A 27218-nucleotide genomic window follows, 5' to 3' on the forward strand; every position below is an offset into this window, starting at 1 on the left:
CCTGGCATAGGGTCCATGATCCTATCACATCTTGTTTGTTGCAGTACGCATGGCAGTGGTGTTGTCTGTGCCAGCCTCCTTTTTCAATGTCAAGGGGATGGCCCTCAGCTCCAGAAGGTTAATATGGCAGGACTAAGTCAGAAACCAGAGGCCTCTGATCTCCACCTCTCCCAGATAGTCGCAACTCAGAAGCAATGTGTGGTCCCCACTGTTAGCTCTGGGTGAGGAAGGGAGAGTGTCTGCTGCTGATCCATTCATGGTCTAGCAATCACCACTGAAGATCTTTTGCAGTCTCCTATGAAATCTTAATGTGGTTCTAGAGGTCCCTTGATTTTGGGACCACAGACTTCAGATCCCACTGCGGAGCTCACATATCCACCTGGCATGATTGGCCAGCGAAATGCAGGAGGTCCTCAGTCCCAGCAGAGTCAGGAGTGTACCTCACTGAAATCCGGGAACGAGGCTGAAAGATCGGTATCAGAGCCTGAATGTTCTGAACTGTCCAATCTGGGCAAAAAGGACAAACAAAACCATGTTCAGAATGGCTCCAATGAAGGGGAGCATCTGAGGAGTCGTCAGGGTGTCTTTGGCATGTTGATAGTGATCCACAAAGATGACATGAGGTTCACTATTGTCTGGAGCAGGCTGAAGAATGCCTGGGGGAACCTGCCTTTAACAGCTGGTTTTAAGGTAGGGAAACGCTGGGACCTCTGAAGATGCACTACTGCCGCCACCACCACTTTCATGAACACCCAAGGTGCACTGGTCAGACCAAAGTGGAGCACAGGAAACTGTAAATGCTCCTGTCCCACAACGAACTGCTGGTAGTGTAGGAAGCTTGCTCTGTATATACTATACCAAAGTGAGGTATAGTGTGCACAGAGTCCAGTGGAACACCAAAGGTAGGCAGAAGTAAAAGTAGATAGCACCTTACTCTGAATTTGTGGTAGTGTGGGTGAGCAGTAAGGCTTTATCAGAGGGTAGTGTTAAGTATTTGTTGTACACACTCAATTAGCAAATGTTTGTCACACACAGAAAGATTGAACTCAGACCAATATTGGTATAAAAATATTCTTTTAGTTATTTCATTTCCTAGAACCAAGCAAGCCTGGCACAGGTAAGTGATAAGTACTTTGCATTGATGATACAGTGTGTAAGCAGTTTGTATTGCATTTGTATATATACTTTTGATTTGATTACAGTAGAACTACTAGTAATGCAATGCTTTGAAAGATTGTACATATACTTTGTATTAGCTTTTTTAGTAGAAAGTCAAGTAGATTACTTTACAGATTACTTTTCTTACACAGTGCAGTATACCTGGATACTGCACTGGGACATTTCCTGTAAACAGGTAAGTAAAAGTGTTTTTGTTATTTGGTTACAGTTTTAAAGACTTTTATAGATTTTCCAACTCCACACTCAGTAACTTTTCACAGGCAAACAGTCAATGTTATCCTATGGAGGAAAATAGGGTTATCGGTTCAAAGATAAGTTTTCAGTTGGGGGAGTTGGTATTCTGGGGGTAGACTCAGGGGTCCCCCACGGTCAAGGATGCACTATTGTTACACCCTCAGCTGCACTAGGGCGGCCAGGTGCAGAGTGCTGAGGTCCAAAGTTATCCAATGGGGGATAGGTGGCCTCTGGTTGGTGGCTGCTGACTAGCAGGTCACAAGGTTGTGGGAGCCAAGCTCCTGGTGTTAGGCTCACAGCAAAGGGGGATCCGGTTTAGCACACAAAGTGCACCCGCATCAGCGCAGGGGCGGCTGGTGCAGGGTGCTGTTTTGGTGTCAGGTGCCCTGTTTTCAATAGGGATTTTCGTTTTTTTGTTTTTTAGCTGCAGGCTCGGTCCAGGAAGACGTCTGGGAAGAACCAACAGCTGGGCAGGTAAGTTGGAGGGCTCAGGGACGTAGGTGAACCTCGGGTGTTTTTTCTCCAGGGCGTTTGGATGCAGGGGTTTCTTTTGAGGTCGGATTTCACCTTACCCTGCCACTCGCAGTTAAGGGGGGTCTCCGTGCAAAGGCTGCAGGTGACGTTGGGGAGTCCTGGAGAGGTCAACCCACAGTGGACTTGGACTTTGGAGTGCAAGGGGACCTCACTGGTAATGGTGGGCCACTTGAACTTGGGCTGTAGGCATCGGGTGCAGTGGTGGTTCCAGGCATTGGGTTTCTTTGTCCTCAGCAGGCTCCGGGTCTTTCTTGGCTGTTTCTTTTGAACAGAGCTACTGTTCGCAGGAGATCCGGTCTTTGTTGAAGGCGGTCAGTCCTCCCATGGTGCTGGAGGTGGCTGTCTGCAGGACAGGGCGACTTCTGGCGCAGGATCTCTGGAAACTGCAGACGAGCCGGTAGGTCTGGGGCCAAGTCAGTACTCTGCAGTCTCCTCTGCTGGGCGTCTTCTTTTGTCCTTCACAGGTTGCGGGAATCTGCTTTCTTGGTTCAGGGCTGCCCCCTAAATAATGTGTTTAGGGGGCAATTTAGGGCTCTAGGGGTCGGTAACCAATGGGCTACTGACCTTAGGTTGACTACACCCTTGGTGTGGTCACCCCACATGGGGGAGTGAGCGCAATCCCTAATCCTGATTGGGGAGTGCCTGCCATCTGCAAAATGGCAGGCACTGAAGAGTGGGCTCCACCTCGCCTCCCCACCTGAGGGGTGCGGTTGGCAGAGGTGGGTGGGCACACCTTCTGGGCTGGCTAATTTTTCCCGCCTGTCTTCCTGCCGAAATGGAGGGAAGACAGGAAGGGGGCTTGTTCTTGATAATAGGAGAGGCTGGGGGTCGCATTACAAAGGCTGCAAGGCCTTTGAAGCTCCCAATCAATCAGAAAATTTGTAAAGCGCACTACTTACCCGTGAGGGTCTCAAGGCGCGGGGGAGGGGGTGCTGCTACTGCTCGAATAGCCAGGTCTTGAGGAGTCTTAAGGTGAGCAGGTCCTGGGTCTGCCGTAGGAGGATGGGGAGCGCGTTCCAGGTCTTGGTAGCGAGGTGGGAGAACGATCTGCCGCCAGAGGTCGCTCTTTGGATGCGGGGGGACTGTGGCGAGTGCAGCGGAGCGGAGATGGCGGTTGGGGGCGTAGAAGCGGAGTCGTCTGTTGAGGTATGCTGGTCCGGTGTTGTGGAGTGCCTTGTGTGCGTGGGTGAGGAGCTTGAAGGTGATCCTCTTGTTGACGGGAAGCCAGTGCAGGTCTCTCAGGTGGGGTGTGATGTGGCTGCGGCGAGAGATGTTGAGGATCAGGCGTGCAAGGGCGTTTTGGATGCGCTGAAGTCGTTTCAGGAGTTTGGCCGAGGCTCCTGCGTAGAGGGCGTTTCCGTAGTCCAACCTGCTGCTGACGAGGACCTGGGTGACCGTTCCTCTTGTTTCGATGGGGATCCACCTGTAGATCTTGCGGAGCATGCGGAGGGTGTTGAAGCAGGAGGACGAGATGGCGTTGACCTGCTTTGTCATGAAGAGAGTAGAGTCGTGGATGAATCCTAGGTTGCATGCGTGGTCGGTGGGTGTTGGAGCTGTTCCCAGTGCGGGTGGCCACCAGGAGTCGTCCCAGGATGAGGGGGTGGAGCCAAGGATGAGGACTTCCGTCTTGTCCGAGTTTAGCTTCAGTCGGCTGTTCTTCATCCACTCGGCGACGGCTTTCATTCCTTCATGGAGGTTGGTTTTGGCAGTGAGGGGGTCCTTGGAGAGGGAGAGGATCAGCTGGGTGTCGTCGGTGTAGGAGATGATGTTGAGGTTGTGCAGTCGAGCGACGTGGGCGAGCGGGGCCATGTAGATGTTGAACAATGTCGGGATGAGCCCTGGGGTACACCGCAGAGGATCTCGGTGGCTTCGGAGCGGAAAGAGGGGATGCGGACGCTCTGAGTTCTGCCGGAGAGGAAGGAGGTGGTCCAGTCCAGAGCTTTGTTTTGGATCCCAGCGTCGTGGAGGCTTGTGCGTAGGGTGCGGTGGCAGACAGTGTCGAAGGCGGCTGATAGGTCCTGGAGGATGAGGGCTGCAGTTTCTCTGTTGTCCAGCAGGGCCCTGACGTCATCGGTGGCAGAGATGAGGGCAGTTTCGGTGCTGTGGTTGCTGCCGAACCAGGACTGGGACGGGTCCAGGATGCTGTTCTCCTCGAGGTAGCGGGTCAGTTGTCTGTTGACGGTTTTCTCAATGACCTTTGCCGGAAACGGGAGTAGGGAGATGGGCCGGAAGTTGTTGAGGTCGGCCTTGGGTTTTTTGAGAAAGGTGTTTATCTCGGCGTGCTTTCAGCTCTGTGAAGATTGCTGTCTCGAAGGAGATGTTGATGGCTTTCAGGAGATGGGGTGCGATGGTGGTGCTGGCTTTGTTGAAGAAGTGGTGTAGGCATGGGTCTGATGGAGATCTGGAGTGGATGGTGTTCATGATTTTGATGGTGTCGTCGTCGCTTATGTCGGTCCAGGAAAGCAGGGGGTCGGTGTAGATGGTGGCCGTGGGGACGGTCGCGGCGTTGAAGCTGCCATAGATGGCTCTTTCTGGCCTGGGGGAGGTGTGAACACATCTGCCCAGGAAAGGCTTGGCTTCTGGGCTCAGGGAGCAAAGGCTCCCACCCCAGGGGTCCAGAAACATGTCTTGTGGTGGCAGGCTGGTGTGTACTAGTCAGGGAACCCACCAGAGGCTGGTTGTTTTTCAGGGGGCATCTATAACATGCCCTCCGAGTGCATTTTTCATTAAATCCCACACTGGCATCAGTGGGGGTTTAATGTGCTGAGAAGTATGATTTTTTTTTTTTGCAACCAGATTTTATTGGTTTTCAAAGACAGTCAATACACACAGTGTTCAACGGTCAAGTCCTTTCACATATTTGTTATACATACTTTACATAAGCATTAAATCAATCAACAAATCTTTATTCGATTGTTACATCATGAAAGATACACTACAATAAAAGGAATAAAAGGGTATATATAAGACAAAGACAGAAAACCTCAGAACGGGACCAGCCCTAGAGGTCATACTAAAACCAATATAACATAGCATAACAATCTTCCAATTTTAATAAAAAATAAAACTAGGAATAACGGGGCATAGGTAGACTTAAATTTCTAAAGCTTAAGGAGCTGAAGGGTTGTTCCTATTCACCTGGACCCTGCGTATAGCCCAGGACCAACTGAAGAATTTAGCCAGAGCAACGACTATGTCCTCTTGGGTGTTAGTTCTCAAAATACGCATAGCTGTTTTATGTGATCTAGTGCCTAAATTTGAACAAATCGGCTTGAGCCATATTTGCCTAGGGAGAGCAAAAGCTGGGCACACAAACAAAATATGGGTGGTAGACTCTTCCTGTGTTATACAGGTGGGACAGTATCTGTCAGCTCCACCCTTCCACTTGTAGCTAAAGGAATTGAGCGGGAGAGACCCCACTCTAAACTGATGATATAGTTTGCGGTCCCCTACTCTGGAGATGAAATTCCAATAAGGTTCAAAGTTACTTAGGAACTTGTGGTCCAAGACGAGGCCAGTTAGTGAGCTACTATTTGTCTCAGACCATAGTTTCCGTGACCTGGATTCCCAATATAGGGTTTTATAATCTAGCTTACTGGGGAATTGATTGCCCCTAGGATCCAACCAAAAATGTCCCAGCCCCATATCAGTCAGGCCATTTTTAATATATTGAAGCCAGACTATTCTCCTTTGCATATCAAGATCCTTAATATACCAAATTGCGTTGGCATAAGATAGAAGTTCAGGGGTGGTCCACAGTCTTCTCCAATAGGAGAGGGGTCTGAACCCAGCGTCAGCGTCAAACGCCCTGCACCCCAGATCTAACAATAAGGGCTGAATAGGTGTAGACTGGGGGAGGGCAGTCAATGAACGCAGGAACTTATTTTGGGCTTTGACTAGGGGCGATAGGTTATCATAACTCCAGATCTCCACCCCATATATGGTTGATGCTCTAACTTTCCCTTTGTATAAAGCAATTGCAGGTCCCACTGATTTTGTATAGGAAGCTCCAAATTCTTTCAATATAGCTCCAGCTAGCTGATTATGTATAAGAGCAAATAAGTCCATTTGTGGCTTCCAGGTCAACTTTCTACTCATTGTGATGCCCAAGTATGTAAATGTGTCAGTCTGTTCTAAAAGAATGCTGTTCAGTGACAATTTACTCTTAACTGTATTATGTTTGTGCATCACCATGTACTTGGTCTTTTCGACATTGATTACCAGGTCATGGTCATTACAGAACACCATAAATCGATCCAGGGCCCGCTGCAGACCAGATTGAGTTTTTGATAAAATAAGCGTGTCGTCTGCAAACATGAGAAGTGGAACCATCTGATGAAGGGGCGTCGGTTGAATAGTTTGTATAATAGGAGATAACACTATTTATATAAAGGGTGAACAAAGTTGGAGCTAAAACGCATCCCTGCCTAACGCCCCTGTTTACAGGGAATTTATCAGTTATCTCACCCTGTTGGCCCCATCGAACTTGTGCAAAGTTCAAGGTATGGAGTTTGACTATAAAAGATAAAAGAGGCAACGGCATACCGACTTCCTTAAGGGAATCCCACAATTTATTGCGGGGGACTAAGTCAAAAGCAGATTTTAAATCAACAAAGGCTGCAAACAAAGTCCCCCCCGATAAAATGACCGTACGCCAGTAAATCATTATAAATCTGAATACCTGGTCAATTGTGCTTACGTGTGACCTAAAGCCGGCTTGATAATCAGATAACACCCGAGACTCATCTATCCATTCGTGGACCCTAGCTAATATAGTCCTAGCCACTATTTTTTGAAGTGAATCAATTAGGCTAATGGGTCGGTAATTGCAGGGGCAAGAGCGATCTCCTTTTTTAAAAATCTGAACAATTTCTGCGCCTAGCCAGGAGACAGGCAAAGGTGCACCCTGAGCTAAAGCATTTAGCAAGATAAGAATGTACCTTGCCCTATTATTTCTATCAGATTTAAAAATGTCCGAGGGAATGCAATCCGGGCCAGGTGCCCTGCCTACTGGTGCCGAATCTATGGCAGCCTCAATTTCCGCCAGGCCAAAAGTTAAGACCTCCGAAGTTGCTAGATCAATATAGCCAGGCACGGAGCTTCGAGGACAAGTAAACTGGGCTTGGTAATGGGAAACCCATTTGTCAGGGGGAACATTATTGTGGGGGATGGGGACATCCACCCCACTGCCCCATTTTATTAAGTGCCAAAATTGTGTCCAGTTCTTCTCATAGGAGGCTTTCGTTAGCTCCTCCCATCTATCCTCGTCGAAACGTTTTTTTGCCTTTTGAAGGACCCTTTTCTACGCGACCCTAGCAGATTTAATTGTCTGGATGTCTTTAGACTTAATTGCCAGGGGGAGCAGCTTAAAAGCGGCTGAGCACTCTTTATCGTACCATGTGGCTGCCTTCCGTACAGTAGGTCTGCTTTCCTTTTTTTTAACGGTTAATAGGGACTTCACCTTACCAAAAAGAGCCTCATGTTCGCTCATTAAGCAATGAGGGGTTCATCTAAAAAGTTGAAGGCTGAAAGAGTTGACAGTGTTTCCTCAATAAGCTTACAGAGTTGACTTTGGATACTATCGTTTTCCGATATAAAAACCCACTTCAAGCGACGAAAATCATTTGATACTGCAATATCTCCCATCAACGTTTCCCGCTGAAGATTATTGCTCGCTAGTATCTTTAAAGCCAACCTCATTGATAGGGGATCATGACCACTTTCAGGTCAATTAATTACAGTCATGTCCAGTACAATAGACCATAGGTCCACACTAACAAGGATATAATCTATCCTGCTGCCACTCCTCCCGTTTGAAAAGGTGTTACTACCATTAAGATCTGATGGAGTTCTCCCATTTGCAGCTCTCAGACCCCGCCCCAAAGAAAATCCTTTAAGTTGGAGGGCCGCCTCGGTCCTCTTTTTAATGGGGGCTAGGGACAAAGATGGAACACCCCAAATTGAATCCTCTTCTGTACTTAAATTACCATCTTCGTAGCCCAAGGGCTCAAAGGTGCAGTTAAAATCACCTGTTATCACCAATGATTTGGGGCAATTTAGATCATCAAGAAGGGAATCCAGATGCTGTATAGTAGGGGACAATCTGCCCCCCACTTGCCCTTGCGAGTAAATATTAATTAAGGTGAACACCACCATGCCATCCCTCGAGATATTAAGGGCCAGGATATCTCCATCATTCGTGAGCATTTCTCTGATCTGAAAAGATGAATGTTGCTTGACCCATATTAATAACCCTCCACTAGGTCGTCCTTTCCCTTTGGTAGTTGCCGCTTTCCCAAAAGCCAGATAGCCCGGGTGGTGAATTGTAGACATCGACCAGGTCTCCTGTAGCGCAACAAAATCATGGCGATCCACCAAATCCGACCATTCAATTGAAGAGAGTTTGGAGGATAAACCAGCAACATTCCACGACATCAAGAGAGAAAAGTTTATACTTAAAGAGTTCTCACAAGGGGCCAGGTGTTCTATAATAGGAAGGGTCTGTGTCACACTTGAAGGATCAAGACCTTGAGCTATTGTTGGGGCTAATAAGGGGAGAGGCAGATGGTTAGGACCTTTTCCACACTGCTCTATAAGATCCCTTCGTGGCAGATTACTTAATAACGGTCAATCGCAATCTTCTAAGTCAGATAATGGAGCAAACCTATTGTGAACAGGGGCCTCAAAAAGTCTGAGGTCACGTCTCGAGCTTACTCTCGAAGAACCGGGTCCCTTAGTAGGGATCCTTGGGCGGGATAGATATAAACCCTGCTCGTAGAAGAACCCCAATGGTAAAACCACTATTGAATCAGCTTTTGACCTTAAGGGCCCGCCCAGAATATCAAGTATCACTCTGGGGGACTGGGTGTTACCGAAATTAACTGTCACACAGTCACCTTTCAATTCCTTATTTCGAGGGCCGACCCATGGACTACGTCTAGCCATAATCATGTGATTAAGAATGTCCTCATTCCAATAACCTACTCCCTTAAGTTTAACGCTAAGCCAGTGTCTTATTTTATGCAAGAGTTGCCATGTGGATTCGGGGCGTCTACTCTGGCTTTGAGGCACGTCACTCAGAATAACCACTAGGGGTGCAGCTTCCGGCGGTAGATGGAGGGAACCACTGTTCAGCCTTGATCCTTGCATAACCTTTACATCTTTCATATCGGTATGTAATAGAGTTCTTACCCTATGTGGGTGTTTACTGAGTATATCACTACTACTAACATGTGGGAGGCCGTTGAACTTACTACCTGAAATCGTTATGCGCTCCAAAGGGGAGCACAAAGGTGTTTGAGCAAATTCTCCCGGTGTATTACCCAAATCACCCGAATTCCCAGGATGTGGAGGTAGCCTACTAGTTTGAGATGGAGACTTGACAGCACCCTTCCCCATTATGTTAGAGTCCCCAACGGGTTGTCTTAGGGGGTCCACTGTGAGCTGGGATGGAGAGATGCTACCAAGCCTAATATCACTAGGATTGGTAGGGGGCTGTATTAGGGCATGTTGGCCTTCATTAGCAGAAAAATCCTTGTTTACAGAATTGCCTATCTTAAGGAGCTTAGTTAAGTTTTCCTCAATTTTATTCAATCTGTAAGTAATGGGAGTTAATAGAGTGGACATAAGATTCTCTAATCTGCGCCACATATCTTCACCACCTCGAAGGCTAAAATCAGCAGTATCTTGGGAGTTCGGGGCAGTTAATGGGCTGGGGGGGGGAGGGCTAGTCCATTACCCTGATTAGAATTTGCCGCCTTGGCTTGAATGTTAAGTCTCGGCACTTTGGCTGCAGAAGGTCTTTGCGACTCACCACCCCTTTTCCTTTTAGTGGTAGAATCAGATGTGGCTGCAGTGGGTTTAGACCTATTTACCACAGCGGCTCTAGTAGTGACTCTTTTCTTTTTGCTTCGAGCAGCTACTTGCGCAGGAGGAGGGGAAGTGATGGAATTAGCAAGTTCGTCGCTAATGCTAAGAAGTTGGGAGCCCGGTGACTCAGTGGCCCTCGTCTGCAAGACCAAAGAGGACGGTTGAGCAGGTGAACGGACTACGGCCAACGGACCCAGGGAAGATCTTTTGTTCAACAGGGGCTCTAAAGAAAGCCGTCGCGCCGTGTTGGCCATCTCTTTTTCCAGCACTGAGGCTGCACTTATTATGAATTGATCCAGGGTGCCCACCACTCCTCCCCCAGTAGCCATAGGAGTCTTTTTGTTTTCCCTCCTACTCATTATTAAAAGAGCCACGACTAGGCTAATATAACACAAGACTAAAAGGTACAAAGAAGTAGCTTCCCACAAGGAAGGGAAGGGCGCCACCCAAACAATGTAAAAACGTTAAGGGGGTAGCCCAACCCAACTTCCTTCGACCTCTGACGGCCCTCAGGCGGTCTCGCCTTTTATCCTGCGTGACACGCACCACAAGACCAGCAAGAGCAGCGAGGTCCAAAGATAGTCTATTGGCACAGGTAATCGAATGTCACAAAGGATCCTGGGACTCAGAGCTTGGCGACGTCGGCACTACACAGTGAACGAAGTGGCTACAGGTAACAACAGGCCGCAAGCAGAGTCAAACAAACAAATCACACGCCAACAGTCACAACAGAACTTACAGTTATGTACTCCTGCTGCGGATGTTAGAGGGGTTGCCCAGCCCGGCCTCCTCCGGCACCTGACGGGCAAGGACGGGCCCACCCTTGGCCCAGGCGCTGCCCGCGCGCGTCCCGCGCTGCTGTGGAACTGCGGGCCTTAAGAGGTACCCGGGCGCTGCCTGATGACGTCAGCGGCAGATGCCCGGGGCTTAGGGTGCTGGGAAGTGTAGTTTTCCTGTGGCTGTTACCTTCACGGCAGCGGTGTTGTTTTTCCTGTGCTGGAGTGAGGTGAGGTCCCCCAGAGATGGCAGTTTCCCTCACGGCAGGCTCCTGATACAAGGTATGGCACCGGGTCAGAAATGCGCGCCCCCACATTTACATAAGCATTATTCTCTGGCATGTTAAACTTAACATTCCAGATTAACAGAACAACCCCGAGTCGCATATGGCAGATATTCACAATCCGTGCGTGATGGTAGGTTTGCGTAGGTCGGGCTTCCAGCTTCAGCATGTGCCGGAGTGCTAGTCAGTGCCTTATTCGATGTTCCACTCGGCCGCCCCCTTGGTCTATTGCTGCTGGTTGTGGAGTGTTTGCCCCACTATCATTGTCCTACCCTCTAGTTATCAGCTCACTCACTAGTCCTTCCACGCTCTGGCCCTATCTATTTTGCCTATCCCTCTGAGAGCTTCCCTGGGAAATAATCTGCCTTTGGCTCCGGCCCATTTCTCAAGTTCTCTTTTCCAGGTGGTTATCCTGGGCCTTCCCGGCGCCTTCCAGTTTCTGGTTATCTCTCTTTTAGCTAGCACATAGGCCAGGTCTTAGAACTTCCCAGTCGTCCTATTCTTGGCCATATGGGGGCACCACCCTAGCAGGAAGTGCTCTGGGGGTATGCGTAAGTTCCTTATCAATGAGTTTGCCTACTACTTGTCCTACTTCCTCCCAGAGGGTTGAAGTGTGAGGCAATTCCACAACATGTGGATTATGTAGGCCTCCTTCTCTCCACACCGTTGACACGCTGCCGTGTCCGTGCCAAAGTATCTCATGATTCGGGATGGTGTGAGGTACGCCCTATGCAAGACGTAGACATTGATTAATTTAAACCGCGCGTTTCTTGATGCCTTCAGGGTTCACTCTAGGATCCTATCTCGCTCCACCTCTGGTATCCGTTTACCTTAGTCTTCCTCCTATTGTAATCGCAAGCGCTCTAGAGGCTGTTGCATGTCTTGTTTCATGGCCTTGTAGAGGCATGACACTGTTTTAATCCTCCACGCAGACAGCGCCACATATCTGCACCCTGCTAGTGTCCGCGGCTCCGTGCCTCCCTCTTCCCAGTGACTTCCAATCCCTCTCGTAAGGGCCACATGCTTCAAGACGTGACCTCCCGACAAGTCGTACGCAGCTCGTCAAATGGTGGCAGCGTGGATTCTAGGAACAGGTCCCCCATCGCTTTCAGTCCTGCCTCCACCCAGTCCTCTAGCCGTGCCCAGTACTCTCCCTGTGGTAGATAGCACAGCTGCATGATGGCTATAGCTGGAGAATAGGGGGTCCTGACTCCTACTCGTCTTAAATATCTAGCCCAACAGCACGTCACCACCCTGGTCTCCATTGAGTCTTCGGATGTGTTCCGCCGCACTCGAAGTAGTATCTTCGTAAGGGTTGCAGTGTCCTGCGTGGCAAAGCACTGCTCTCGTCCTGGGTCTCGATCTGCCGCCAGCCATTAAATCAGCCAGTACAGCTGAGCAGCTGTGGAGTTCGTTAGGACAAGCTCCCAACACCATATACTCTTAATGGCAGCACTGCACTTACAATGTCTAAGAATTGACAGACACTGTAGGGGTACAGGGCACATGCACCCTCACAACTGGTATAGTGCACCCAGCTACTGGGGTGACTGATCTATGCCAGGGCGGTGGGTTGCAGGCATGGCACACAGGAATGTGTGCCAGGTTGACTCTTCACTTTGTTCTGCACCAAAACACGAGGCATGCAAGGGCAGGGTGTGTGTGTAAAGGTACAGGGCCTATAAAGGTGGCACAATAAGTGCTGTAGCCCTTGGAGGCCTTCCTTGGCCACATTGCCCTTGGTACCCATGGTACATTTTACAAGGGACTGACATGTGACCAGAGAGGTGCCAATTGGGGGTACATGGTACAATTTTGGGGAAAGAACACAGGCCCTGGGAACCTGACTGGCAGGGACCCAAGGCACATCAAGTCAAAGTGCATCGGTAGTCTGGCAAAAAGTGGGAGGGTTACTGCAGCAGAAACCCAGCTTCCTACAGGTAGTGCCAATGGGTCTGCAGGACAGGTATATAGAAATAAGCCTCCTGAATGTCCAACGCCACCATCCAGTCTTCAGGATCCAGGGCAGACAAGACCTGGACCAGCGTAAGCAGCTTAAATTTTACCTTCCAGAAGGCGGCATTGAGAGGGCATAAGTCTAAAATAGGATAAAGGCATCAATTATTTTTGGGCACCAGAATGTAGCCGGAATAACAACCACAACTTACTTCCAGTGCAGGCACTCTATCAATAGCCTCTTTGGTTAAATGGGCTTGAACTTCCTATCATAAAATGGACTGATGGTCCTCGGTCAGTCATTGAGGCGGGCGGTGAAAGGTATAGAAAGAAAAGGTAGAGCAAACCCCTTCTGAATAATTTGCAGTACTCACCTGTATCATGTTATGGCTTGTCAACTCAATCATCAGATTTCGCCTTCCACTGGGTGGCTGTGCTCCACTAAGGGCACGTAAAAGGAATTTGGCAGGTGAGGCTGTAGGGGGCGGAGCAGACTGGGCAGCCCAATGACCTTGACTTTGGGGATATGGGCACCACGGCCTCGACAGCAAAACTACTGGGAGCCTTTTTGAGGTTGGATAGGCTGAAGGTACGGAGTGCTGTTGCCGAAGCTTTTTTCTTTTATCTGACAGAGGTGTATGCTCCTGCTGAGGTGGCAAAACTAAGACTTTCCTAGTGGAGGGATGTATGAAAATATTTTGCCGCATGACATGAGGCACATCGGAATGCTCATGGGTGAGTGGGTTTTCACTAGAGTCTGATCTTAGCATCTAGATCTGTTCAGAGCTGGCTTCGGGATAGACTTCGGAGTCTGCTTAGAACCCATTTTCAACTTCGAGGATGGCTTCTTGGAGACAAAGGGTCAAGCCAGCATAGATGGCTGCAGAGCCTCAGTGCCTTTTTACAGATAAGATGCAAGAGCTGATGTGGTCTCTGTGTTGAGAGGTCTCGGAGTCTGGAGCCAGACCCCAAGGTTGGGGTCTCTTCTGGCTTGCCTCAAGGCTTGATGTCGGGCACCCTCACGAGCAGTGATCGGTCTTGATGTAAGTATGATTTCAAGGTTGATCCCTAGTGGGCTGATTCTCAAGTGAGCATGGAGTAATGGAGGCTTAGGGGGTAGATTTTGTCTTGGGGCTTGCGCTCTGAGTTGAGTGGAGTTCTACCTCCTCAACCCCTAAATCAAATAGTTCTTGTATAGCGTGGCTTATCACCCGTGAGGGTATACAGGTGCTGTGTTGCGGGTGATAACTCGAACAGCCAGGTCTCGAGTCCCTTCCTGAAGTCTGTCAATGATGGTGCGGTGGTGAAGGGGGAGAGTGTTCTAGGATTTGGCGGCAAGGTGGGAGAAGGAACGTCCTCCGGTGCGTCATCAACGGATGTGCGGTGTCTGGGCGAGGTGGGGGGGAGCGGAGGTTTCTGGGTGGTTGGTGGAAGTTCGTTACGCGCAAGAGGACAAGATCTCAAGGCTTCAGTAACCTTGAGACAGATGGATACCTGAAGATCCAGCCTCTTCTTGTTCTCACCCAAGTGTTATGACCCTGATAAACAAGCACAGCACACACGCTCAAAGATCCTCATCCCATGTGTAAGAGTGTATGTGTGAAAAACAAGTAGGCTGGCAAAGGGTAACAGCCGTAAGACAATTTGAACTACGAGTCTCAGAAAACCTTAAGGGTGTGGTCCCTTAATGCCACGGAAACACGTCAGTGCTTAAACCATAAAAGAATACGCCCTTGTGTTGTCAAGTGCTTGACAATATGAGTCTAGTACAGACAACAATGATCCTCAAAAAATAGGTAATGCAAAAATAAATATAGTTCAGAATCGATACTATATTCCGGGAGTCCAGCCGGACAACCGATTTAATTATACAAAATGAAGAATGCATACATATTAGGAACAAATGTACGTGGGACACAGTCCTGTGCCCAAAATAGAACAAAGACATTAACAAAACAGACAAGGCATTTCAGGCAAGACAGAGAGTGGAGCTTATTCAAAGATGCAATGTTATAAGCTTTTTCAAAATAGCTATTGCACTTTTTAACACATTGGAGTAACGTGCATGCTATTTTTAGAGAGGGTCGACGGCGTTTCGATCCTTTATGTAGGGTGTCAGGATCATCATCAGGACTTAGATGTGTACATGCCTGATTGTAAACGAAATTGCCTGTGGAAAAACAAGATAGATGTGGAGAGGGAGGAATGAGAGGAGAAGAAAAGAAGAAAGAAGAATAAAAATTGAGAGACCAGAAATATAGTTGAACCGCTCGAATCATGCAGTACGAAGAATGGGTTGCACATGATGACATGCGTGGAGAAAAATTCCGCATATGGGACGTGGGTGAACGGATGGTCAGATAAGGAGGCCGAGTGTTGGCTTGTCATGCGTCACGGGATGCAGGGGATAAATAACCGATCAATGTCGGGCGCGTGGGGTGTAGTGCTGGCAAGAGGGATTGACCGAAGTGGTGGGGGCATAGAAAGGTGGTTCCGGAGACACGTGGAGTGAGAGCATGCGTCTCAAGTGGCCCCGGGTACAATGATCGCTGGAAACGGATTCCGTAAGGGTGGAGGGGTGGAAAGTAGTAAACGGCCGAAGGTGGCGATGCAGCGTAGTAACTAGGTGAAGTGGTGACTAGGTGAACGGACGATGCGGTGCTGGTAGGGGTCTCACCTGTATAAGCGAGAAGACGAAGACCGTACAAGGACGGCAGCAACTGCGATGAGGGCTCACAAGAGAAGTGCTCGAGGAGAAACCACGATGGGTTCACCGGTATTAGGAAGTTCAGCTAAAAATAGAGTAGTGCATTAGTGAATGAGTGGATGAAGTAAGCAGACGGGAGGAGGAAGTGGTAAATACCTAATTTGGCAGTAGATAATCTCCTGGAATTAAAGGGTGAGTCTAAACGATGCTTCAGATGAAGGCGGCGTGACAATGCACTGTGGAGAAAAACAGCGGTGTAAACATGGTGCTAAAACCTCATCGCAGTTGCTGCCGTCCTTGTACGGTCTTCGTCTTCTCGTCCATTCACCTAGTCACCACTTCACCTAGTTACTACGCAGCATCGCCACCTTCGGCCGTTTACTACTTTCCACCCCTCCACCCTTACGGAATCCGTTTCCAGCGATCATTGTACCCGGGGCCACTTGAGACGCATGCTCTCACTCCACGTGTCTCCGGAACCACCTTTCTATGCCCCCACCACTTCGGTCAATCCCTCTTGCCAGCACTACACCCCACGCGCCCGACATTGATCGGTTATTTATCCCCTGCATCCCGTGACGCATGACAAGCCAACACTCGGCCTCCTTATCTGACCATCCGTTCACCCACGTCCCATATGCGGAATTTTTCTCCACGCATGTCATCATGTGCAACCCGTTCTTCGTACTGCATGATTCGAGCGGTTCAACTATATTTCTGGTCTCTCAATTTTTATTCTTCTTTCTTCTTTTCTTCTCCTCTCATTTCTCCCTCTCCACATCTATCTTGTTTTTCCACAGGCAATTTCGTTTACAATCAGGCATGTACACATCTAAGTCCTGATGATGATCCTGACACCCTACATAAAGGATCGAAACGCCGTCGACCCTCTCTAAAAATAGCATGCACGTTACTCCAATGTGTTAAAAAGTGCAATAGCTATTTTGAAAAAGCTTATTACATTGCATCTTTGAATAAGCTCCACTCTCTGTCTTGCCTGAAATGCCTTGTCTGTTTTGTTAATGTCTTTGTTCTATTTTGGGCACAGGACTGTGTCCCACGTACATTTGTTCCTATATGTATGCATTCTTCATTTTGTATAATTAAATCGGTTGTCCGGCTGGAGTCCCGGAATATAGCATCGATTCTGAACTATATTTATTTTTGCATTACCTATTTTTTGAGGATCATTGTTGTCTGTACTAAACGATTACCCAAGGTCCTCATTTACCTTTTTGGGTCCCCTTGTTCTTATGAATATGACAATATGAGTCGGCGGCGTCAAACTATCCCCTTGTGGAATCAGCTTATCAACTTTCCTGTCCAGCTTTATTACAGCAGGAGAAATCCGTCGGTTTTCCCAGTCTGCGCTCAGGAGAGCGTGCAGACCTTTCCAGCCGCGGAGGTTTCCTTCCTCCAGCAGCTTTCCCGGTCTGCGCTCAGGAGAGCGTGCAGACGCTCCAGCTGTGGAGGTTTCCTTTTCATTCAGCATTCCTGGTCTGCGCTCAGGAGAGCGTGCAGACATTCCAGCCGCAGAGGTTTCTTTTTGCATTCATCGTTCCCAGTCTGAGCTCAGGAGAGCAGGCAGACTATTGTGTGAGTGCTACCATTCTCCGGCTAACTCGCAGAGCTTTTGCGGTTCAGGTATCCTGTTTTCTGGACGTCACTCCACGCGCTAGTGCGCAGTGGAGCGTTTTGGCTTTCACTTATCATTCCTTCTTTTCCGGTACCCTTGCTGATTTTGAGTTTGTGCTTCCTTTATTACACAGGAGCGCTTACCAGTCCATTTGGGAGGATATTTTAAGATCCAAAGCTCTCAGCAGGACACTGTGCTACTAGACACTTGGAACCAAGCAACAGATAAGCTCCTTATTATCTGTGTTGAATAGTGGTTCGTGTGTCTAGCTTTTATCAGCCTATGGCGATACCTTTTGGATGTCTGCTGTATGTATGGAATGTAAGTAGGGTTCACTAGGGGAGCTAACTCACATTCTAGATAACCTCACACCTTATACTTACATATGTCATTTATGTTTCACTACAGCGCACAGTTACCAGGCTGCAAGTCCTAGAGCAAAGAGAACCCCCGACCATCTTACTTCGCAGGGAGTGTGCTGTTGATTTATCTACAGCAGTGTCTTTTTTGTTCTATCCCTTATTCCCTTTCCCCTGTATGGTGTCTCATGATCAAGTTGTGTAGTATTGGCTCCCAGGGGACACCATCAGGGAGAAAAAGATATACTAGCATCGTGCATTGCCCCCGCTGATCGTTTGTTGCAGGTTAGTGGCTTTCCTTCTGACTTCCTAACAACAAGAAACCCGCATATCAGGGTCCTAACAGGTTGAGCATCTCGGGTGAGAATTGATGCTGAATCTTATTGTGGACTAAAGTATACAAAAAAGTGATGGATAGAATGCTAAAATTAATCTCACCCACTAGTAAATACTTGGGCCGCATCCCAATCCAGCGTTATTTTATACAGCATGTCACCTCAGTTTGGGCACAGCTAAATGGAAATCAGTCTTGACCCTGCTCCTATTACAACAGTCCAGACCAAACTGCCAAACTCAACTAAGGTGACATGGTGTGCAAAAAATATGTTGGGCAGGGATGAGGCCCAAGCAATTAACCAGTGTCTGAAATTAATTAAAGTATTCCTTACATCACTTTTGTATACTTTAGTGTGTCACCCTAAGTGGGACAGGTATGCTCAGACATGCGTCCTGTGCACACTGTCACTGGAACCAAGCTGTGCCCAGCTGATGAGCCCATAACTAGGGCGAAATCAGTCCTGAGTTGCTTGTGGTCTGGTTCAGGGAGGACCTGGCTTGAAAGTTCGAGCTGGACTGTTCTAACTAGAGCAGGCTTAAGCTTGATTTGCATATAGCTGGGTTTAAACTGAGGTGACATGGTGTGCAAAATAACAATGGATTGGGATAAGGCCAGAGAAATTACCAGTGGCTAAAATTAATTCAAGCATTCCCTCGATCACTTTTTTGTATACTTTAGCCCATCTTGTGGTGGCCAGCAGTATATGAAGTTTAAGTATGGTCTTCTTACACTTAAATGCCCTATATTTCAAACCGGTTGAGTCCTCCTACGTGGTTCACAAAGATATCAGAGTAAGCCCGAGATTACGTTCTCAAGCGCATATTTTTCCCAACCTGAGACTACCGATGTTTATGAAACACATCCGATGCAGTCTATTCTATGCAGACTGGATGTGTTTGCTTGTAGTTCTCAATAAGATCACCATCAAATTCAATACAACCCTTGATTTTGACACTCACTTACTGTTTGCCACAGTGAGTTGAACCGACTACCCTTACAGTAGATGGGAAAACGCCCCCAAAACCAAGATTTCTAACATTTCCAAAGCCAATGTGCAGATTGTGAAACTAGAATAAGGTAACCTGTGAAAATCCTTTGCCTGCCCCAGAACTGACTTTTGCAAAGGAAATTAAATGGATCAGCAGGAGATAAAGGAAATATTACCTAGTGTCATTGTCTCCAGGATGGGAATGGTTTCAAAAGACAGATTCCACTCGAACCCAAGACCAATGAACAGTGCAGACAAGTCTGTGCCAAATCCTAATTTTCTAGATACGCTTTCTCATGGTGGGAAAATAGCACCCTGTGGTTTTTTAATTGGGGTTAATCAAAAAGCAGTTCATAGAAGGCAGTCACATTTGATGTTCATCAACCACCCCTCACACCCCTTCTTCCCCACCACCAAAACATCAAGAACAGGCAGAATGAGGGAAGAGCAGAGAAATACGCCTCTTCTTTTTTTGGCATAGTTTAACAATGCAAATCGTTGAGGGAGATTGGTTCGATCAAGAAGAAGCAAAACAGAAATTGGAGCAAAATAATTTCTAGAAAAGGATTAAAAATGATGGATGTTCAGAATATGGCATTAGTGGCACACACGGAAAAGAGTAAATCAATGTCACCTGTAGTAGTGGTGGTGCATATAAGGATTATCTACACCATCCCAGAATAGATGGTGGACCAATAAAGGATTCAGCACCGAGGGGGATCTAATCCAGATATGAAAATCCCAAGGATAAGGAATTTGCGGAAAGAATTATACATAACAAATAGCGACAAATATGAAAAATGTCATCACAGCAAGTCTAGTTAGAACAGTTTCATGATAACGCCATATAAAAGAAACAAACAAGTATACAGTTGATATTCAAGTGAAGAACACTCACTTTCTCCAAATCTAACTCTTCCAAAAGGATGCTTGCATTTTTGTTTGCTTCTGCTGCTTGTCGGTCTTTGGCTTGTACAATGGATTCCATACAAAGGTGGCACTTTTTCAACATCTCCTGAAATAATTGTTTAGCTTTAGATTACATAGATCCAAGAATGACATGCAGCAATAAAATTAAGTCTAGAAAACATTACTTACCTGTATCAATTGGCCTGCAGACTGCATAGAAGTAGATTCACATGTAGGGCACCCTCCTGCAATCCAGTCATGACTTTTAACATTACAAGTCGTTTTGCCTAGTAATGGGTTTACTTTTTGAGGTGACTCCTCCTCTGAAACTCACAATGCACCTGGACAGGCTCCACTCTAGATTGTGTTGCTATCCTAAAGGCTACGGTTACGTGCGGAGAAGCAAAGTATTACAAGGTCTGTGCACTAATTGTGAGAAAGTGCCATCTTTCTTGCGTGGTATGCCCCCACTTTTTGCTGAATTGCTGAATGTACTTTGACTGAGTGTGCCCTGGACTCCTGCCAATCAGGTGCCCAGGGCCTATGTTCCTTCCCTAAACAAAAACCTCAAAACCAAATTGGCAAACCCTGGCCACGTCAGCCCCTGGTAAGTGGTACCCTAGGTACCCAGGGTCTTGTGACCAGGGAAGGACTCTAAGGGCTGCAGCACTCATTGTGCCACCCTTAGAGGCCCTGTACCCTAACACACACTGCCCTGGCAGGCTGAGTGTCTGGGTACAAAACAAAACAGAGAGACAACATGGCACACATCCCTGTGTGCCATGCCCACCACCTACACTGCCCTGGCATACATCAGCCACCCCTCTAGCTGGGTGCCCTATGCCAGTGGTGTGGGCACAGAGGCAGGAGCCCTGTGCCCCTACAGTACCCAAGTCCATTCCTGGGCCCTGAAAGTACAGTACTGCCATTTAAGAGTACATGGTGCTTGTCAAACAAGAACTCCACAGCACCATAATGGCAGCACTGAAGACTGAGAAGTTTGTTATCAAACTGCTCAGCACATTAAATCCACACTGATGCCAGTGTGGGATTTAATGTACCAAGCACCACAGAGGGCATCTTAGAGAGGCCCCCTGAAACCTAACCTACAATCCACGTCTGTTCTGAGGCTGCCTAGGCTGCCACACAGCAGACATGTTGCTGGACCCCTGGGTAGGAGAGCCCCTGCTCTCCTGGATCTGCAACAATGCACATCCTGGGCGAGGTGCTAAATCTCCTCCCCCAGGATGGGCAGGGGGAAGCTTCAAAGGCATGCAGCCTCTGTGAGCTTCCCCAGGCCACTGCAACCCCCCACTCAGGCAGGAAGCTTGGCCGGAAACCCCAAATAAGGACAGGGGATGTGCCAGCCTGCCAACCCCACCCCTCAGGTGGGGGAGGCGAGGTGAAGCACATCTCCGGGCTCTCGCCATCTTGAAGATGGGGAGCCCTGCCCAATCAGGATTAGGCTACTGCCCCCCTCCCGCAGGAGAGAGGCAGGATAGGGGGTGTACCCACCCCAGGACAGGGACCCATTGGTCCCTGCCCTTCACCTACCTGTAACGCCCCTAAATCTAGTATTTCAGGGCACCCTGAACCTTCCTTCCCCAGATTCCAGATTCCGAAATCCGAAGAAGAGCTAGAAGAAAGAAGACTTGCCCTGCAGCTGCTAAGAAGAGGAAGAAATCAACTGCTTTGGCCCCAGCCCTACCGGCCTGTCGACCCTCGAACCTGCTCCAACCCGGCATCTCTTGTGGCCAGCAACCTCACAAACCCCGGAGGACCTGGCTACCTTTTGACTCTAAGCCCCTGGGACTCCCATGAGTAGAGGCTCTACTCAAAACCTACTTCTAATCCCTGGCACCTGCCCGGAACCGCGAACCCAGCACACTCTGCACCAGCCAAGCCTGGCCTGTGCCGGAGTGAACAAAGACCACGAGGACGACCCCACGGCAACTGTGACCCCGAGTCCGGCACCCAGGGACCTCCCTCAACACTCCTAAAGAAGCCTGCAGCCTCAGAACCAGGTGCCCCCCCAACCGAGATCAACGGAGGGTAAGATTTTCCGACCCCAAAAGGCACCCCTGCACCCGGCGCCCCGCGGCCCCTGTGCCCAATCCTGGGGTACCTACCTATCCTCCAACTACCCAACTTACCTCTCAAAGTGGTGGTGGCACCTTAAGAATCTTCGTCCCCGAGCTTGCAGTCTTTTTCTAAACCGGAGATTTCCCATTGAAATCAATTGAACGCCCGAAGGCTCAAAGCACCCTGCACCCAGCCGCCCGAGTGGCCCTGGCAGTGCAATCTCTACACCTATCTACTTTCCCACTTGCCCTGAGTAAGTGACCAGGAGCCCAGCTCCCACAGCCGCGTGGCCTGCTAGTCAGCAGCCACCAACCAAGACCCCCCTACCTCTCATAGATAACATTGGGCCTAACTCTCTCTCACCCGGCTGCCCTTGTGCCGCTGAGGGTGAACCAACTGTACCTACCTGACCCTGGGAGACCCCTGAGTCTATGCCCAGAACCTTAACTCTGCCAGTCGAGTACTTACCTTTAAACCGATAACTCAATTTTCTTCATAGGGTAACATTGACTGGCTTTTTCCTGAAATTTCTTTTAAGCGTGGACTTTTCAAATCTTAAAATATTCACCAAAAATCAGCCGAGTAACGAAAACGAAAATACTCACCTGTTATTAGGTGAGCTCCCAGTGCTGGATCTTGGTGCCCAGCACTGACTCTGAAAAATACTTACAACTGTACTTACCAGTAACCCAATTTTCTGCCATAGGAAACCATTGACTATTTCTGTGAAATTTCTTGTGTCAATTTCTGCAAACTTTAAATATACTTTAAAAATCGTATAACTTCTGCAAACGTAATTGCTTACCTGTTTTGGATAAAGGTCCCAGTACTGAGTCTAGGTACCCAGTACTGGATTACAAAAGTAACGAGAACATACTATACCTGCAACTTGAATTTTCTTCCATAGGGAATCATTGACCGTTTTCTATGAAATTTCTTCTAAGTGTCAACTTTTAAAATAGCTAAATATTGTTTAAAAATCATCACAGTAATTAAGTCGACTTTTATCACTTGATTCTAAGTACTGACCCAAGACTGAACCTAGGATCCAGTCCTGGAATTCCAAAAGTAATCCTAAAAGTGATCTGTTGCAAATAACTTGAAACTTCCATTGAACTCAATGCATTATTGTGTTTAAAATAGTGTTGCCTATTGCAACCACTTGTAACTTTCTACAAAAGTCAATTGCATATTGCAAAAGTATTTATATAAAGCATCTCGTTCTGAGAAAGTATATTTTAATACCTATTGTTGGTTCTAAAATAAAACAAGCATATATTTTTTAAATATGAAGCATTGGCCTAGAGTTCAGTTATTGAGTGTGTGAGACCATTTGCTGACTGAGTGTGTGCAACAAATGCTTTACACTGTCCTCTGATACTGCCTTACTGCTCGACCAAGCTACCACTTTAGAGAGTAAGGTTATATCTAACTTTAGCCTCTGCCAAACCTCTGGGGACTGGGGACTCTGTACACACTGTATCTATTTGGGAACAGTATATACAGAGCCACTTTCTCACACTAATCAAAAAAAGGTCACTGAGGTGACAGACTGCCTCCTGTCTGCTTGCCTTTGGGAAGCTTGGTAGAGCACATATAAATTTACAGCACTACAGGCCCCAGGACTACTTTGGGTCACCTTTGGGTATTTGATGCACTTTAAATCTCCCACTCCTAAATCCTTGGGCCTCTTTGGAGAGCAGCTGAGATCGAGTTCCACCCTGTTTGTTCACATAGTGCATAGCCGTCTTGTTGTCTGAACGGACTAGGATGGTTGAACTCAGTATTTGTGGAAGGAAAGCCTGTAACGCTAACCGAATTGCCTTGAGCTCCAGAAGGTTGATGTGGAGAATGCGTTGTTCGGGCGTCCAGGGGCCACTCACTTGAAGGTCTTGCAAGACCACTCCCCAGCCTTCTAGAGAGGCGTCTGTTGTAAGTTTCAAAGGAGCTGGAGCAACTGTGAAAGTGAGACCCCTCGAGATATTGTCTCTGATCATCCACCAGCTGACCGCCTCTTTCATAAGAGGAGTGACGGTTATCTTGTCGTCGAACGATCCCTCTGCTTGGCGCCACTGCATGTATAGTTGCTCTTGGAGTGGACGCATACGAAGTCTGCAATGCGGAATTAATGGAATGCAAGATGAGATCGATCCTAGAAGAGATTTGTATAGGCGAAAAGACAGAGACCGCCTTGGTTGTAAACGACGAGCGGAGGAAATGAATCTGTCCTGCCTTTCCTCTGATGGAAAAGCCTTGCAAGAAGTTGTGTCCAGAATGGTCCCCAGAAACTTGGCCGACCTGGAAGGATAGAGGACTGATTTGTCTCTGTTCAGCTGAAGTCCCAGATGTTGGAAAAGTTGAATGCAACTTTGACTGCCTTCATAGTTGCCTCAGACAATGGTGCCTTCACCAAACAGTCATCCAGGTAAGGGAAAACTTGTAGCGATTGTTTTCTGAGAAACGCTGCAACTGGTGCTAATACCTTCGTGAATATCCACAGCGCGGATCTGAGTCCGAAAGGCAGGACTTTGAATTGAAAGTGGCTCTTGGCTACTATAAAGCGTAGAAAACACCTGTGGGCTGGGTGGATCGGAACATGGAAGTATGCGTCCTCGAGATCCAGAGTGGCCATGTAATCGCCTGGGTTGAGAAGCTTCAAAATGTCCTGTAGGCATACCATCCGAAACGATAACTTTATGAGATAGGTGTTGAGCTCCCTCAGGTCTAAAATTGGATGCCACTTTTCTACTGTCATTCGAACGAGGAAGAACCGGGAATAGAATCCTTTGCCTCATTGGGACAGAGGCACCGGTTCTATTGCTCCTTTGAGAAGCAGTTGGTGAGCTTCTAGACGTAGAAGGTGTAGATGTTTGGATTCGGTGGCGCGAGGGGCTCTGGATGGTGGAAGGATTTGAAACACCAGCGTGTGGCCAAACCAGATGATATTGAGGACCCACCGATCCGATGTGATGATCTCCTGTAAGAAAGTGGGTTTCTGTTGCAGTAACCCCCCCTTTTTTGCTTAATAGCTGATGCACTTTTCCTTGTTGTGCCCTGGGCTCCTGCCAATCAGGTGCCCAGGGCCTGTGTTCCTTCCCTAAAAACTGCCTAACAGCCAAAACCCAAATTGGCAAACCCTGGCCACATGTCAGCCCCTGGTAAATGGTACCCTAGGTACCCAGGGCCTTGTGACCAGGGAAGGCCTCTAAGGGCTGCAGCACTCATTGTACCACCCTTAGAGGCCCTGTTCCCTAAAACACACACACTGCTCTTGCAGGCTGAGTGTCTGGATACAAGACAAAACAGAGAGTCGACATGGCACACATCCCTGTGTGCCATGCCCACAACCTACACTGCCCTGGCATACATCAGCCACCCCTCTAGCTGGGTGCCCTCTGCCAGTGGTGTGGACACAGAGGCAGGAGCCCTGTGCCCCTACAGTACCCAGGTCCATTCCTGGGTCCTGTAAGTGCAGTGCTGCCAGCTAAGAGAATATGGTGCTGGGAGCTTGTCAAACACGAACTCCACAGCACCATAATGACAGCACTGAAGACTGAGAAGTTTGGTATCAAACTGCTCAGCACATTAAATCCACACTGATGCCAGTGTGTGATTTAATGTACAAGGCACCACAGAGGGCATCTTAGAGAGGCCCACTGAATCCTAAACCTACGTTTACCTACGTCTGTTCTGAGGCTGCCACACAGCAGACATGTTGCTGGACCCCTGGGTAGGAGAGCCCCTGCTCTCCTGGGTCTGCAACAATGCACATCCTGGGCGAGGTGCTAAATCTCCTCCCCCAGGATGGGCAGGGGAAAGCTTCAAAGGCATTCCGCCTCTGTGAGCTTCCCCAGGCCACTGCAACCCCCCACTCTGGCGGGAAGCTTGGCCGGAAACCCCAAATAAGGACAGGGGATGTGCCAGCCTGCCAACCCCACCCCTCAGGTGGGGGAGGCGAGGTGAAGCACATCTCCGGGCTCTCGCCATCTTGAAGATGGGAAGCCCTGCCCAATCAGGACTAGGCTCCTGCCCCCCTCCCACAGGAGAGAGGCAGGATAGGGGGTGTACCCACCCCAGGACAGGGACCCATTGGTCCCTGTCCTTCACCTACCTGTAACGCCCCTAAATCTAGTATTTAGGGGCACCCTGAACCTTCCTTCCCTAGATTCCAGATTCCGAAACTACAAGAAGAGCAAGAAGAAAAGAAGACCTGCCCTGCAGCTGCTAAGGAGAGGGAGACACCAACTGCTTTGGCCCCAGCCCTACCGGCCTGTCGACCTCAAACCTGCTCCTGCTCTAAACCCGGCATCTCTTGTTACCAGCAACCTCAAACCCCGGAGGACCTGGCTACCTTTGAACTCTGATCCCCTGGGACTCCCATGAGTAGAGGCTCTACTCAGAACTTACCTTTCACCCCTGGCAGCAGCCCGGAACCGCGATCCCAGCCCACTCTGCACCAGCCAAGCCTGGCCGGTGCCGGAGTGAACTAAACCCACGTGGACGACCCCAGGGTGACTGTGACCCTAAGTCCGGCAACCAAGGGCCCCCCTCGACAATCCTGAAGAAGCCTACAGCCTCAGAACAGTGTGCCACCCCAACCGCGATCAACAGAAGGTAAGATTTTCCGACACCAAAATGCACCCCTGCACCCGGCGCCCCACGGCCCTCTGTGTCCAATCCCGGGGTACCTACCTATCCTCCAACTACCCAACTTACCTCTCAAAGTGGTGGTGGCACCTGAAGAGTCCTCGTCCCCGAGCTTGCAGTCTTTTTCCAAACCAGAGATTTCCCATTGAAATCCATTGAGCGCCCGAAGGCTCAAAAGCCCTCTGCACCCAGCCGCCCGAGTGGCCCTGGCAGTGAAAGGAATATGCTACTTACCAGTATGCATCTGTTCTTGGCATGTAGAGCTGCAGAGCCACACACCAAGGATAAGATCGCCATCTGGTGTTGGGCTCGGATGATTGCAGGTTGTTGTTGTCTTCGGAAGAAGTCTTTGGTCACGAGATAGGTGACTCCTCCTCTGGACAATAGTGCGCATGGGCATCCACTCCATCCTCAGATTGTTTTTTGCCATGATGGGAAATGATGGTGTATAAGAAATAAAGAGAAAGGATGTCCATGTGTAGTGTCTAATTAAGACAATGCTGGAACAGATACAGGTCCCGGGGAGGGGGATGGGCGTGTGTGGCTCTGTAGCTCTACATGCCAAGAACAGATGCATACTGGTAAGTAGCATATTACGTTCGAGGCATCTGAGCTGCAGATCACACACTAAGGATAGACTATATAGCAGTGTCTCCCCTAGCGGTGGTCACCTGTATCCGTTGCAGCAGTTTGGAATAGAGTTTTTAGGACAGCTTGGCCT

General features: G+C 48.6%; 1 protein-coding gene across 12 annotated transcripts in view; it reads right to left on the reverse strand.

Moving 5' to 3' along the window:
* Positions 1 to 27218, reverse strand: part of ANKRD17 (ankyrin repeat domain 17) — a 1008651-nt gene that overhangs the window by 338121 nt on the left and 643312 nt on the right. For 10 of the 12 annotated variants that reach the window (XM_085636371.1, XM_085636340.1, XM_085636333.1 and 7 more), the window contains one exon: positions 19758 to 19874. In XM_085636371.1, coding sequence (XP_085492497.1) covers positions 19758 to 19874 — 117 coding nt within the window. The remainder of the gene's footprint in view (positions 1 to 19757; positions 19875 to 27218) is intronic. The other 2 variants (XM_085636349.1, XM_085636325.1) reach the window with 1 other exon arrangement.

This window comes from Triturus cristatus, chromosome 2_1 (assembly GCF_964204655.1).
Source record: "Triturus cristatus chromosome 2_1, aTriCri1.1, whole genome shotgun sequence".
NCBI lineage: Eukaryota > Metazoa > Chordata > Amphibia > Caudata > Salamandridae > Triturus > Triturus cristatus.